The 12,859-nt window shown below is 39.4% G+C and overlaps 1 protein-coding gene across 1 annotated transcript in view; it reads left to right on the forward strand.

The window, feature by feature from the left end:
- Positions 1-8,807: 8,807 nt before the first annotated feature.
- CILK1 (ciliogenesis associated kinase 1) overlaps positions 8,808-12,859 on the forward strand; it is a 55,763-nt gene continuing 51,711 nt past the window's right edge. Inside the window, exons 1-2 of the mRNA XM_007936139.2 lie at positions 8,808-8,908; positions 9,550-9,604. Coding sequence (XP_007934330.1) covers positions 8,808-8,908; positions 9,550-9,604 — 156 coding nt within the window. The remainder of the gene's footprint in view (positions 8,909-9,549; positions 9,605-12,859) is intronic.

A 12,859-nucleotide genomic window follows, 5' to 3' on the forward strand; every position in this document is an offset into this window, starting at 1 on the left:
CTAGGGTCTGGGTGAAAGCCCCTTGACCTTGAGCTTCAGCTCTGCCTCTGGCTCCTGGCCCACTGAAGCTGGAGGCTCTCTTCACTCAGGCAGCTGCTGGCTGCTGAGGCTGACAAACCCAAGGTTGACAAGTAAAAAGGCACGGTCCCAATACTGCCAAACCACACAGCAGGCCATTAATTCAAGTCCATTGAAAGTCGCAAGATTGGCAGAGCATGGCAGGGCATTGAATAAAGACTTGGCTACATGCAGGGTTCAAGTGTACCAAAAAGCTGGAGACCTTCCTCAAAGCTGCTTCTTGTATATGGGAAGCAGACCACATCTCTACAGCAGCTATTCAGCTGCTTCAGTAGATTCTACCATGGAATTGATTGCCAGTCTCACCGTGGGAGTAACTACATCCAGCTGCCCAGCCACTCAACAACCTTAACTACCACAGCTACCTATATACATTTTACCGCATTTGTGTATACTTAAGAAGCCCTGGTGGTGCAGTGGTTAAATGCTTGGCTGCTGTTTGAAAGGTTGGCAATTTAAACCCACCAGAACCCACCAATTGCTCCACTGGAGAAAGATGAGGCAATCTGCTTCCTTAAAGATTTACAGTCTTGGAAACCCCATGGGTCAGTTCTATAAGGTCATTTTGAGTTGTAATTGACTCTGAGGTAGCTGATTTTTGTGTGTGCTTGCTCATTTGCATGCATGCTCTCTTTTCATATATATGTATATATTTAATACACACAAATATAGTTAATATATGTGTATACATGCATGCACATATGTGAGTGGGCATGCGTGCATACATGATTTTTTTTCTACCCTTTTGAGAATATACTGCATATATCAAGGTGCTTTACCTATAAATCCACAGGACAAGTATCAACTTCAGTGAATTTAACACAGATGAAATATTTTTATCTAATTGACCATCCATATGCCAGTTGTTTCAATTGACCCAATAATGTCCTTTATAACATTTTCTTTCTCTCCAGTACAGGATCCACTCAAAGCCTAAGTTTTTTAAAATGGCATGTGTGGCCTTCCACTAGCAAAACTTGGGGATTATCTTTGTCCAATTCTAAGCTCCCCACCTTCCCAAACCCCATTCCCACCTTCCCAAATCCCATTCCCACCTTCCCAAACCCCATTTACCTGACAAAACACTTTCAAGACTCAGCTGGGTTCATCTCTCTCTCTCTTTTTTTTTTTTTTTAATTTTTAATGTGATTTGGGTGAAAGTTTATAGAGCAAATTCATTTTCCATGCAGCAGTTCACATACACTTTATCTCATGACATTGACTGCAATTTCCCATAATGCAACAGCTCTCTTCCCACTTCCTCCCCATGGTTACCTCTTCCATGTGTCCTTCCCTTCCGTGCACTACTGCCCCCAATGCTGTCTCCCTGTGCACACACAGCCCTTCTATTCTCCCATGATTGATCTCTCCAAGGAGTGTATCTACCTGATATAAGTGTTTAGCTCTTATGCCTATCTTTTGTTTGGCTGGAAGCCATAGGAGTGGGTTCAATTCCAGACCTGAAGGGCAGCTAGGGACTGTCATCTCAGGGATTCTACCAGGCTCTGTCAGACCAGCAAACCTGCCCCCCCCCCCTTTTTAATGATTTTGAGCAGTGTCATCTCTTTTATGAAGACTTTTCTTACTTACCTCTTGAGTCCAAGTGGAATTGATGCAACTAAAAGCCAGGGGGGCTTTTTCCTTAACTCCTCCCCACATTCTTACCTTAAGCACCCTTAAAATATCCTGTTGCATATTCATGAGTACTTATCTGTCCCCCTCTTATCCCCTACTTTCAGCCCCATCCCAGAGACGCTAGGCTCTTTGAGAGAAGGAACCATTTTATTGGTTTTTGTATCTCCAGTGTTTAATGTAGGGTCTGACACGTTGTTGTTATAAGATGCCATTGAGTCATTCCAACTCATAGCAACTCTATGTGTAACGGAGCAAAACAGTGCCGGGTCCTGCACCATCCTCACAGTCTTTACTATGCTTGAGCCCATCATCGCAGCCAGTGAGTCAATCCATCTTGTTCAAGGGCTTCCTTTTTATCTCTCACCCTCTACTTTACAAAGCATGATAGCCTTCTCCAGGACTGTCCCCTTCTGACATGACCAGAGTAGGTGAGATTCCAAAGTTTGGCCATTCTTGCTTCTGAGGAGCATTCCGCTGTACTTCTTCAAGACAGATTTGTTCCTTCTGACAGTCCGTGGTATTTTCAGTATTCTTTACCTACACCAGAATTTAAAAGCATCAACTCTTCTTTGGTCTTCCTTATTCATTGTCGAGCTCTCACATGCAGATGAGGCTATTGAAAATATCATGGCTTGGGTCAGGTGCACCTTAGCCTTCAAAGTGATATCTTTGCTTTTCAACACTACAAGAGGTCTTTTGAAGCAATTTGCCCAATGCAATACATTGTTTGATTTCTTGACTATTACTTCTATGGGTTTTGATTACGGATCCAAGTAAAATGAAATCCCTGACAACTTCCATCTTTTCTCCATTTATTATGATGTTGCTGTTAGGCCAGTTGTGAGGATTTTTGCTTATATTGAGGTGTAATCCATATTGAAGACTGTAGTCTTTGATCTTCATCAATAAGTGCTTCAAGTCTTCATCACTTTCAGCAAGCAAGATTGTGTCATCTACATATCACAGGTTGTTAATGAGTCTTACTTCAATCCTGATGCTACATTCTTCTAAGCAAATAATCATTCTCTAAGAAAATAATCCAAGAAGCTGGATATTCTTCATATAGTCCAGCTTCTTGGATTATTTGCTTACTAGTACAGATTGAACCATACAGATTGAATAAGTATGGTAAAAACATAGAACCCTGACACATACCTTTCCTGTTTTAAACCATGCGGTATCCCCTTGTTCTGTTTGAACAACTGCCTCTTGCTCTATGTACAGGTTCCTCATGAGCAACACAACTAAGTGTTCTGGAATTCCCATTCTTCTCAATGTTATCCATAATTTGTTATGATCCGCGTTGTCAAATGCCTTTGCATAGTCAATAAAGCACAGGTAAACACATAAGAAGTGCTTTATACATATTTATTAATCAGAGACTGAATGCATCATTGTAAAGAGCTGCTGAGCTTCAAGAAGGAAAATGCCCCTCTAACCAGGGCCCTCAAAATGCTTAGAGGGGTGGAGAAAAAAGTTTATTAGTGGTTACCAGGCATTGTCAGGAGCCTTGGTGGTGTAATAGTTACTTAGTCGGCTGCTAACTGAAAGGTTGGTGGTTCAAACCCATCTAGCAATTCCACAGGAGAAGGAGTTGCAGGCTGCTCCTGTAAAGATTACATCCTAGAAAACCCTATGGGGCAGTTCTGCTCTATCCCATGAGGTCACTATGAATAAAAAATCCACTCAAATGGCATCTAACAACAACAACAACAGCAACAGAGGGAGGAGAGAATGGGAGTTATTGCTGAAGTGATACTGAGTTTCCATTTGGGGTGATGAAAAAAACATCTGGCAATGGATAGTGGTAATGGTCTCACAACATGGTGAATGTAATAAATGCCATAGAATTTTCCACTAAAAAATGGTTAAAATGTGGTTAATTGCCTCCATGAACAACTGGCATCTTTGCAGTGAGAACAGAAGAACTAGATGGTACCTAGCTATCATTGCTGAACATTTTGATCAAAGATTCTATAGAGTAATCCTGATGGAAAGGGGGAAAATGCAGAATAGAATTTCACATTCCCTTGGACTCCAGACTTTTTTTTTAGAGCCATGGAAGGTGGATAAACCCCTGAAACTATTGTCCTGAGATAATCTTTAAACCTTAAGCCAAAAATATTCCCCTGAAGTCTTCTTAAAACTGAATAGTAGTTTAGCCTAACTAGTAAAAAATGTCTGCCTTGCTTTCACAATCTGTGTATATGGGATGAAGTTGACAGTAGCAACTCTAAAGATCAGATAGGAACTTTAGGGATCAGTGAGTTTATGCTAATTGGGAGGAACTCGGAAAAGGAGGGTGAGAATGGTTGCACAAGTTGGGGGGAATTTTATGTCACTGAATTGTACGTGTAGAAGCTGTTGAATTGGTGTATATTTTGCTTTGTATATTGTCAACGTAATAAAATAAAAATTTAAAAGAAGAATAAAAAGTTATTTAAATGACAAACATTTTATTGTATGTGTGTGTGTGTGTGTATATATATATATATATATATATATATATATATGTTTTAGCACAATAATGAATGAATGAATGCTTATGGGGGGAAGGGGCATGAACTGAGAAGGAGCTCAATTTTTACACATTCTTCCAGTTATAACAGTGTGGTGGAATCAGGCATAACCTTTACATTTCTTAAGGTTTCTCAGGCTCACACACAAGAACATAGATTAGTTCCTCACTCTGTCCTTATCTTTCATGATCTTAACACTTTGATTCTGATCAGTTGTGTTGCAGAATGTCTCTCATTTTGAGTTTATCTGATGTTTTCTGATGATTAGATTGAGTTTACTGATTTTTTACAAAAATATCACACAAGTGGTACTGTTTCCTTGTCACTGCATCATACCAAGGGGTGGGTTCATGATATCAGTATGTTTTATTATACCCGATGTTCAACGTTATCACTTGGCTAAGGTGGTTTCTTATGTATTTCTCCTCTATAAAGTTACCACCGTTTCCTTTGAAGTTTATAAACATCTTAGAGATACTTAGAGATTATGCAAAATATCTTGTTTCTATTCAAACTTTCATTCACTAGTTTTATTGTCCATCAGTGGATCATCTGCAATAGATATTGCTGTGGTGTTTGCTTGATAGTGAGTTTTAACTTCCCTCTTGCCTTGTACATTCATGGATTGGAATTCTTCTGGAAGGAAAAGCTACATGGACTGGATTTAGGTGCATAATGTTATATACTTTGAACCATTATTTTATGATCTTTTGATTCTTGGGCTTAGTAGCTTGACAGCCATAGTCTTAAAAAAACATGCCTTTATTCTTATTTAAGGATTTACCTTTTATCAGTGTTTGTCTAAGGAGCTCTGGTGGGGTAGTGCCTAGAGCATTTGACTGCTAACCAGAAGTTTGGTGGTTCAAACCCACCAGCTGCTCTGCAGAAGATGAGGCAATCTCATTCCATAAAGATTGCAACCTTGGTATCTTTAAGCTTGCAAATGGCCATCTAAAATACAACTATTGGTCTCTACTCATCTGGAGCAAAAGAGAAAAAAAGAAAACCAAAGACTCAATGAACAAAATAGTCTATAGGACTAATACTTTACATGAACCACGACCTTATCTACCCTGAGACCATAGAACTAGATGATTCCCACTGACAGTTCTGATCAGAGTTGCAATAGATCGGAGAAAATTGTGGAACAGAACCTCAAATTCTTAAAAACTCCAGACTTACTGGAACAGTTGAGATTGGAGTAATCTTTGAGACTATTGCCCTGAGATACTCTTTAAATCTTGAACTGAAACAAGCCCCTGAGGTCATCTTTTAGCTAAATGTTTCGCTCACAGAACAGGATATCGTCCAAGAGTACAGTGTTCCTTTAAAAAATCATCTATGAAGAGTATGAAGGGAGGGACACTGGGAGGAGGTAACTATGGGGAGGAAGTGGGAGGGGAGCTGCTGCATTGTAAATTTTGGTCAATGACATGAGACAAAGTATATGTGAACTGCTGTATGAAAAGTGAATTTACTCTGTAAATCTTCACCCAAATCCTAATAAAAAAAAAAAAAAAATCATCTATGAGACCAAACAGTCAACTAAATCCAAACCAAATCATACCCATTGCCATTGAGTCAATTCCAACTCACAGCAACCCTTTAGGGCTCTAAATCTTATGGAAGCAGACTGCCACGTCTTTCTCCCCAGGAGTGGCTGGTGGATTTGAACTTCTTACCTGTGGGTTAGCAGCCAGGTGATTGAACCACTGAAACACGAGGGCTCCTTAAATGGTCAACAATTACTTTAAAACAAAGATGAGAAGGTAAGGGGGCAGGGAAAGTTGACTAACAGGAATAGAACAACCGGAACGAAAATAATGAGAACACTCACCCTCTGTGAAGAATGTAACCAGTGTCACTGAACAATTTGTGTAGAAATTGTTGAATGGAAACATAAACTACTGTGTAAACCTTCACTGAAAAACAAATAAAATATTGTTCTTCATCCTACTTTGGTGATTAGTGACTGGGGTCTTGAAAGTGTGTGAGCCGCCATCTAAGGTGCAACTATTGGTCTCTCTCCAGAGCAAAGAAGACTGAAGAAAATCAAAGACACAGAACACAATTAGTCCATATGAATAATGGGGGCACGTGAACCCCAGCCTCCAGGACCCTGATACCAGAAGAACTAGATGGTACCCAGCTACCACTGTTGAGTGCTCTGAAAGGGATCACAATAAGAGGTACTGGATAGAATAGGGGAAAATGTGGAATGTAACTCACAATAATAAAAAAGAACAGGCTTACTGGTCTGATGAAGACTTGGTGAACCCCTGAGACTATGGTCTTTAAACACACTTCAAGCTAGGAACTAAACTTAACCCCCATGACTCAACTTGCAGCCAAACAATAGACAGACGTATAAGGTGAACAGTAATATCAGGAGGGTTTGCACTCATTACAATAATCAAGTACATAAGACCCAGAGGATAGCATTTGCCCAGAGATGGAGCTCGGAAGGTCAGAGAGGATAGGAAGAGTGGGCATAGGGAGGAAGTGGAAGAATGCTATTACATTGTGGGGATTGCAGTAATGCCACAAAACACTGTGTATGGACTGTTGGATGGAAAAACAATTTGCTCTGTAAACTTTCACCCAAATCACAATTAAATGCAAAAAATAATTTGAAAGAAAAAAGAAAGAAAGACTATATTCTTAAGGATTAAAAAAAAAAAACAAACCTCTGTGGTGCAGTTATACTCTGACACATGGAGTCACTATGAGTCCAAATTGACTCTTTGGCACCTAACAACGACAACAACAAAAGTAATATGAGGTATGGGAAACATTCAATACACCTTCAGAAATTGAAGCCCAAGGACAAAACCATATGGTAAATTTAGGTTTCATTGATGAAGAGCTAGAAAAATTAAACCTTGGGTGAAAAAAGCAAGGAGGTAGATATGTCAGCGAAGAGAAAATAATAGAGCCTTATCCCATGGTTAAGTGTCACCTAGACAGAAGGGCAGGAGTTCCTGGACCTTAAGCTAGGAAGGTCTGGTAGAGGTCATCCTGTCCATCCTGCCTGTAGGTTGGACAGAGATGATGGATCAGGAGAAGGGGAGAGGTGTCTCCATTAAAGGCTTTTGAGGGAATTGATTCTATGTTTTAAACACACTTGTTCTGTGTTTTACACTGCTTGCCTCAAGAAGCCTTTGTTATTGCTGTTGTTAGCTGCCATCAAGTTGGCCCCTGACTCACGGTAATCCCATGTACAACAGAGAAAATGTGGCCCAGCCCTGCACCTTCCTCATGATCAGTTGCAGATCATCACTAGGTCTTTCTTCCTAGTCTGTCTTAGTCTAGAAGCTCCGCCGAAACCTGACAGATGGGTGGTGGCTTCACATAAGGTGTACTGGCCTGGAATGGAACCAGGGTCTCCCACCTAGAAAGTGAGAATTCTGCCACTAAACCAACAATTGAAAAAAGAAAGAGAGAGAGAGAGAGAGAGAGAGATTATAGCCTTAGCAACCCTATGGGGCAGTTCTACCATGTCCTGTAGGGTTGCTAAGAGTTGGAATCAACTCAGTGGCTCACAGCAGTGTTTGTCTAAAGCATTATAATCACTTCAGTAATTTAATACTACATTACCTTTATTATGGGCAGACTGGATGATTCTCTCAGTTTTCTAAATGAAAAATAATGGCTTATTAAAACCATTAATAAGGAAAAAACAACTGACTGACTTTTTTTAAGAGGCACACCCTACACACAGGCTCTGAATTACTAGTTGGTTGTTTAGCTTGTGAATGCTTAGTAGTAAATATAATACTGTTCACGCCTAGCCACAAGTAGTTGATGGAGCACATATAAGGTTCTTTATTAGGGGAACTGTAATTTTAGCATTTCTTGACTTTCTTTGTTTACATTGTTAATTGTGGCTAAATTGCAGAGAACAAATTATATTTAGCACAGACTCTGTGAACTCAGCAATTTGTTTGTGATGAGCATAGTTACCATGCAGAGTTTGCCCAGAATGGTTAGTTGGCAGAAAAGCACTGAATTGGACTTGATTTATTTCTGAGTGAGTGACAAATGCACTTTCCAAGCATAGCATCTCTCATTTTATTTAAAAAATTGGAAAAGAACAATATTAGGTCAGAGGTTGACACATTTTTCTGTAAAGAGCCAGATGGTAAATATTTTAAACTTCGTAGGCCATATAATCTTTGTCATAACTACTCACCTCTGCTATTGTAGTGCAAAGGTAACCATAGCCAGTATACAAATGAATGTCACAGCTGTATTCCAGTAAAATTTTATTTTTAGAAAAGCATTCAGTTGGCTATTTTGGCTGTGGGTTGTAGTTTGCTGACTCGTGATTTAGGCTATAAAAATGTACATAACCCACAACTCAAAATGTACATTAACACTTATCCTTGTCTCATTTTTCTCTACAGGCAGAAGACTGATCTTTGAAAATATGTATTTGGGAGATAGACACGTATTGAATACCTTGTGCTGGTGCTGCCATCGAAAAATCTGGTTACATTCTGGGGGGGCCTGCTACCACTGCAGGACTGAACCGCCACAGCCCTGAGATGAGTGACTGGCCTGAACGGGCACACAATGAATAGATACACAATGATCAAGCAGCTTGGGGATGGAACCTATGGTTCTGTCTTGCTGGGGAGAAGTATCGAGTCTGGAGAACTGATTGCTATTAAAAAGTAAGTTGTATCCTTCATTCTTATGAATTGATTCTGAGCTATACATTGTCAACATAGTTTTAACACTGCTCTTTCCATTTCCTGTCTTTGAAAAATTTCTGAAGAAGAGTGGGTTGGAGGCATGGAGAAGAATCATAGATACTGATTTCCTGTGGATTAGATATTGTTGACTGTAATGATGAGGTCTTAAAAATATTCTCACTTTAGATTTTCTACTTTGCATGAAGTACTTTCTTATATTGTGAGGCAGTCATGGGCAGGTATGATGAACCTTGTTTTACAGGACAGAAAGCTGAGACTCTGAGAAATTAAGTGACTTATATTGAATCATTCACATGTGTGGTAATATGGTGACCATTGATTTGTTCCTACCAGCCCACTTGCCCTTTGCTACCTGGGTTCAGACCATTGTATTAGGTATTTCTTGCTGGCTTAAAACAACACACACGTATTTTCTCAGTTTCTGTGGATCTGCAGTCTGGGAACAGCTTCTCTGGGTTCTCTGCTTCAGAATCTCTCATGAGCCTTCTTCACTCAAGGTGTTGACCAGGGCTGGGGATGCGTATGAATTAAAGCATTTTTTAGGTATAAATTCTAGTTGTTATTGGAAGTAAGCATGCTGTTTCTTTCTTTTCTTTTAGAATGAAAAGAAAGTTTTATTCCTGGGAGGAGTGCATGAACCTTCGGGAGGTTAAGGTATTTATTGATACATTAGGGAATGATTTATATATTAAAATGGCTTTGTGCATACTTAGGTTTATAGTTGAAGTGTTTATTCCATTTGAATTTGTTCACAAATGGCAACAAGGGGACAAAATGATAACATTATGCAACTAATAGCTGAAAGTAGATTACTATGTTGTTATTTTAGTGAATGTACTTTTATTAGAAAGCCTGTATCTCTCCTTTGCAAACCTTTTCTGAGTCTAAATAAGACACCTTCTTCCTGGAAATATATCTCTGTAAGCTGAGTCAAATGACATCTCCCACATAATACTAGTTTTTTTTTTTTTATATCAAACTAATAAAGACTTTATTGCCCATGAATTTCTTCAAATCAAGAGCTGTGATCTGCTCTGCTTAGACCTGAAGGCACCTTACTCCCTGCCTAGAATTCTCTTCTTAAAAAGCTTGAAACCTACTTCATCTAACTCCAAGTGGATTTGCTCGGAAGCTGCTCATCATCTAGACATCTCAGCTATTGCTGATGATGCGTTTTAAGCAACCATGAAGAAAGGATGGCTGCAGTCAGCAAGAGTCCAACAAGTACTTACAGGTCAAGAAATGCTTACATATGTTACTCCTGGAGAGCCAGGAATCTAACCCAACTAAAAGAAGTAATCAGCCTGCTTGGATCATTCTAGAAGGATCTGGCAAGTTGGGCAGAACAGCTGAGGGCATCCTGCCAGGGGCTTGTCTTTCAGGGAAGAGGCTTCAGAAGAGTCTGATTTTGTTATCATTTGCTGACTGTATTTCTTTTCTCAGCTGCTTGAAATAACTTGATCCTTTTCCACATTCCCAAGCCTCTTTTCAGATTTGATACTTATTTTAACATTCTCATCTTCAAATCACTTTTTTGCTTTGTTTTATAAAAGGCATGTTCTTTTAAATGAAAAACAAAGATAATTTTACCGTTTATATTGGCCTCACATCTCTGTGAGAAGGCTTTTTGAATGAAAGAGCTCATCCCACTGGCCAAAGTTTTGAGGCTTCCTTGAAGGAGACAGTCTAGCATAATCTGACATTAAAAGAGTTTGTCTCGTGAGCAAACCAACACATGGATTTCTTTGGCTGTTGTACATGAATTAGATTGCTGCTCACTGATACAGAGAGGTTTTGAACAGCTAAGGGAGACTCTGTCTGTCACTTTGTTGTACTGCAGTGACTTCCATGTTGCTGTGAGGCTAGAGGCTGGCCACCAGTATTTCAAACACCAGCCGGGTTGCACATGGTGCACACATTGCATTGCAGCTTCCAGACTGAGACAGACTCAGAAGAAGAAAGACCCCATCCACTTCTCAAAGAGTTGGCCAGGGAACAACAATCAGAGAAACACTGTCTGAGACATTATTGTGCAACTTTATGAATAGCCTTGAAACATTGTCAGATACAGTGTAGGAAGACCAGCCCCTTAGGTTGGAAGACACTCAAAATACGAGTGGGAAAGAACTGCATCATCAGAGTAGAACTATCCTTACTGATATGGATAAAGTAAAGCTTTCGGGGCCTCCATTTGCTGACGTGGCACCACTCAATTTGAGGAAAAACAGCTGCAAACATCCATTAATAATCCAAACATGAAATGTACGAAGTATGAATCTAGGAAAATTGAAAGTTGTCAAAAATGAAATGGAATGCATAAAGATCAATATCCTAGGCATTAGCAAGCTGAAATGGACCACTTTGGGCCATTTTGAATCAGACAACCATATGACCTACTATGCCAGGAATGACAAATTGAAGAGGGATGGCGTGGCATTCATCATCACAAAGGATGTTTCAAGATCTGTCCTGAAATACAATGCTGTCAGTGGCTGGATAATATCCATACGCCTATAAGGAAGATGAGTTTACTCAAATTTACATATCAATCACCAAAGCCAGAGATGAGGAAATTGAAGATTTTTATCAACTTCTGCAGTCTGAAATTGACCAAACATACAATCAGGATGTGTTAATTATCACTAGTGACTGGAATGCAAAAGTTGGAAGCAGAAGAATCACCAGTAGTTGGAAAATTTGGCCTTGGTGATAGAAATAATGCTGGAGATTGCATGATAGAATTTTGCAAGACCAACGACTTATTCATTGCAAATACCTTTTTCCAACAACGTCAATAGCAGCTGAATACTTGGACTTCACCAGATGAATTACACAGGAATCAGATTGACTACATCTGTGGCAAGAGGCAATGGAAAAGCTCAATATCTTTAGCCAAAACAAGGACAGGAGCTGATTGTAGAACAGACGATCAACTGCTCATATGCAAGTTCACCTTGAAGTTGGAGACAATTAAAGCAAGTCCACGAGAGCCAAAATATGACCGTGAATGTATCCCTCCTGAATTTAGAGACCATCTAAAAAATAGATTTGATGCATTAAACACTAATGATAGAAAACTAGAAGAATTGTAGGATAACATCAAGAACATCATCCATGAAGAAAGCAAAAGGTCATTAAAAACACAGGAAAGGAATTAAAAATAATGGATGTCAGAAGAGACTCTGAAACTTGCCTTTGAACCGAGAGTAACCAAAGCAAATGGAAGAAATGACAAGATAAAATTGCTGGACCAAAGATTTCAAAGAGCAGCTTGAAAAGACAGAGTCAATTACTACAATGAAATGTTCAAAGACCTGGAGTTAGAAAACCAAAAGGGAAGAACACACTCAGTATTTGTCAAGCTGAAAGAATTGAAGAAAAAATTTAAGCCTTGAGTTGCAATATTGAAAGATTCTATGGACAAAATATCGAATGTTGCAGGAAACATCAGAAGAAGATGGAGGAAATACAAAGTCACTGTACCAAAAAGAAGTTGTCTATGTTCATCCATTTCAGGAGGTGGCATATGATCAAGAGACAATGGTATTGAAGGAAGAAGTTGAAGCTGCATTGAAGGAAATGGTGAAAAACAAGGCCCCAGGAATTGACGGAATACCCATCGAGATGTTTCAACAAACGGATGCCACACTGGAAGCACTCACTCGGCTATGCCAAGAGATTTGGAAGACAGCTACCTGGCCAACCTGGAAGAGATCCATATTTATATCCATTAAAGAAAGGTGATCCCACAGAATGTGGAAATTACCAAACAATATAATTGATATTACACGCAAGTAAAATCTTACTGAAGATAATTCAAAAACGATTGGAGCAGTATATTGACAGAGAACTTCCAGAAATGCAAGCTGGATTCAGAAGAGGACATGGAACAAGGAATATTATTGGTGA

The sequence above is a fragment of the Orycteropus afer genome, unplaced genomic scaffold (genome assembly GCF_000298275.1).
Source record: "Orycteropus afer afer isolate SDZICR_OR568_19922 unplaced genomic scaffold, OryAfe1.0 scaffold00034, whole genome shotgun sequence".
Taxonomy (NCBI): domain Eukaryota; kingdom Metazoa; phylum Chordata; class Mammalia; order Tubulidentata; family Orycteropodidae; genus Orycteropus; species Orycteropus afer.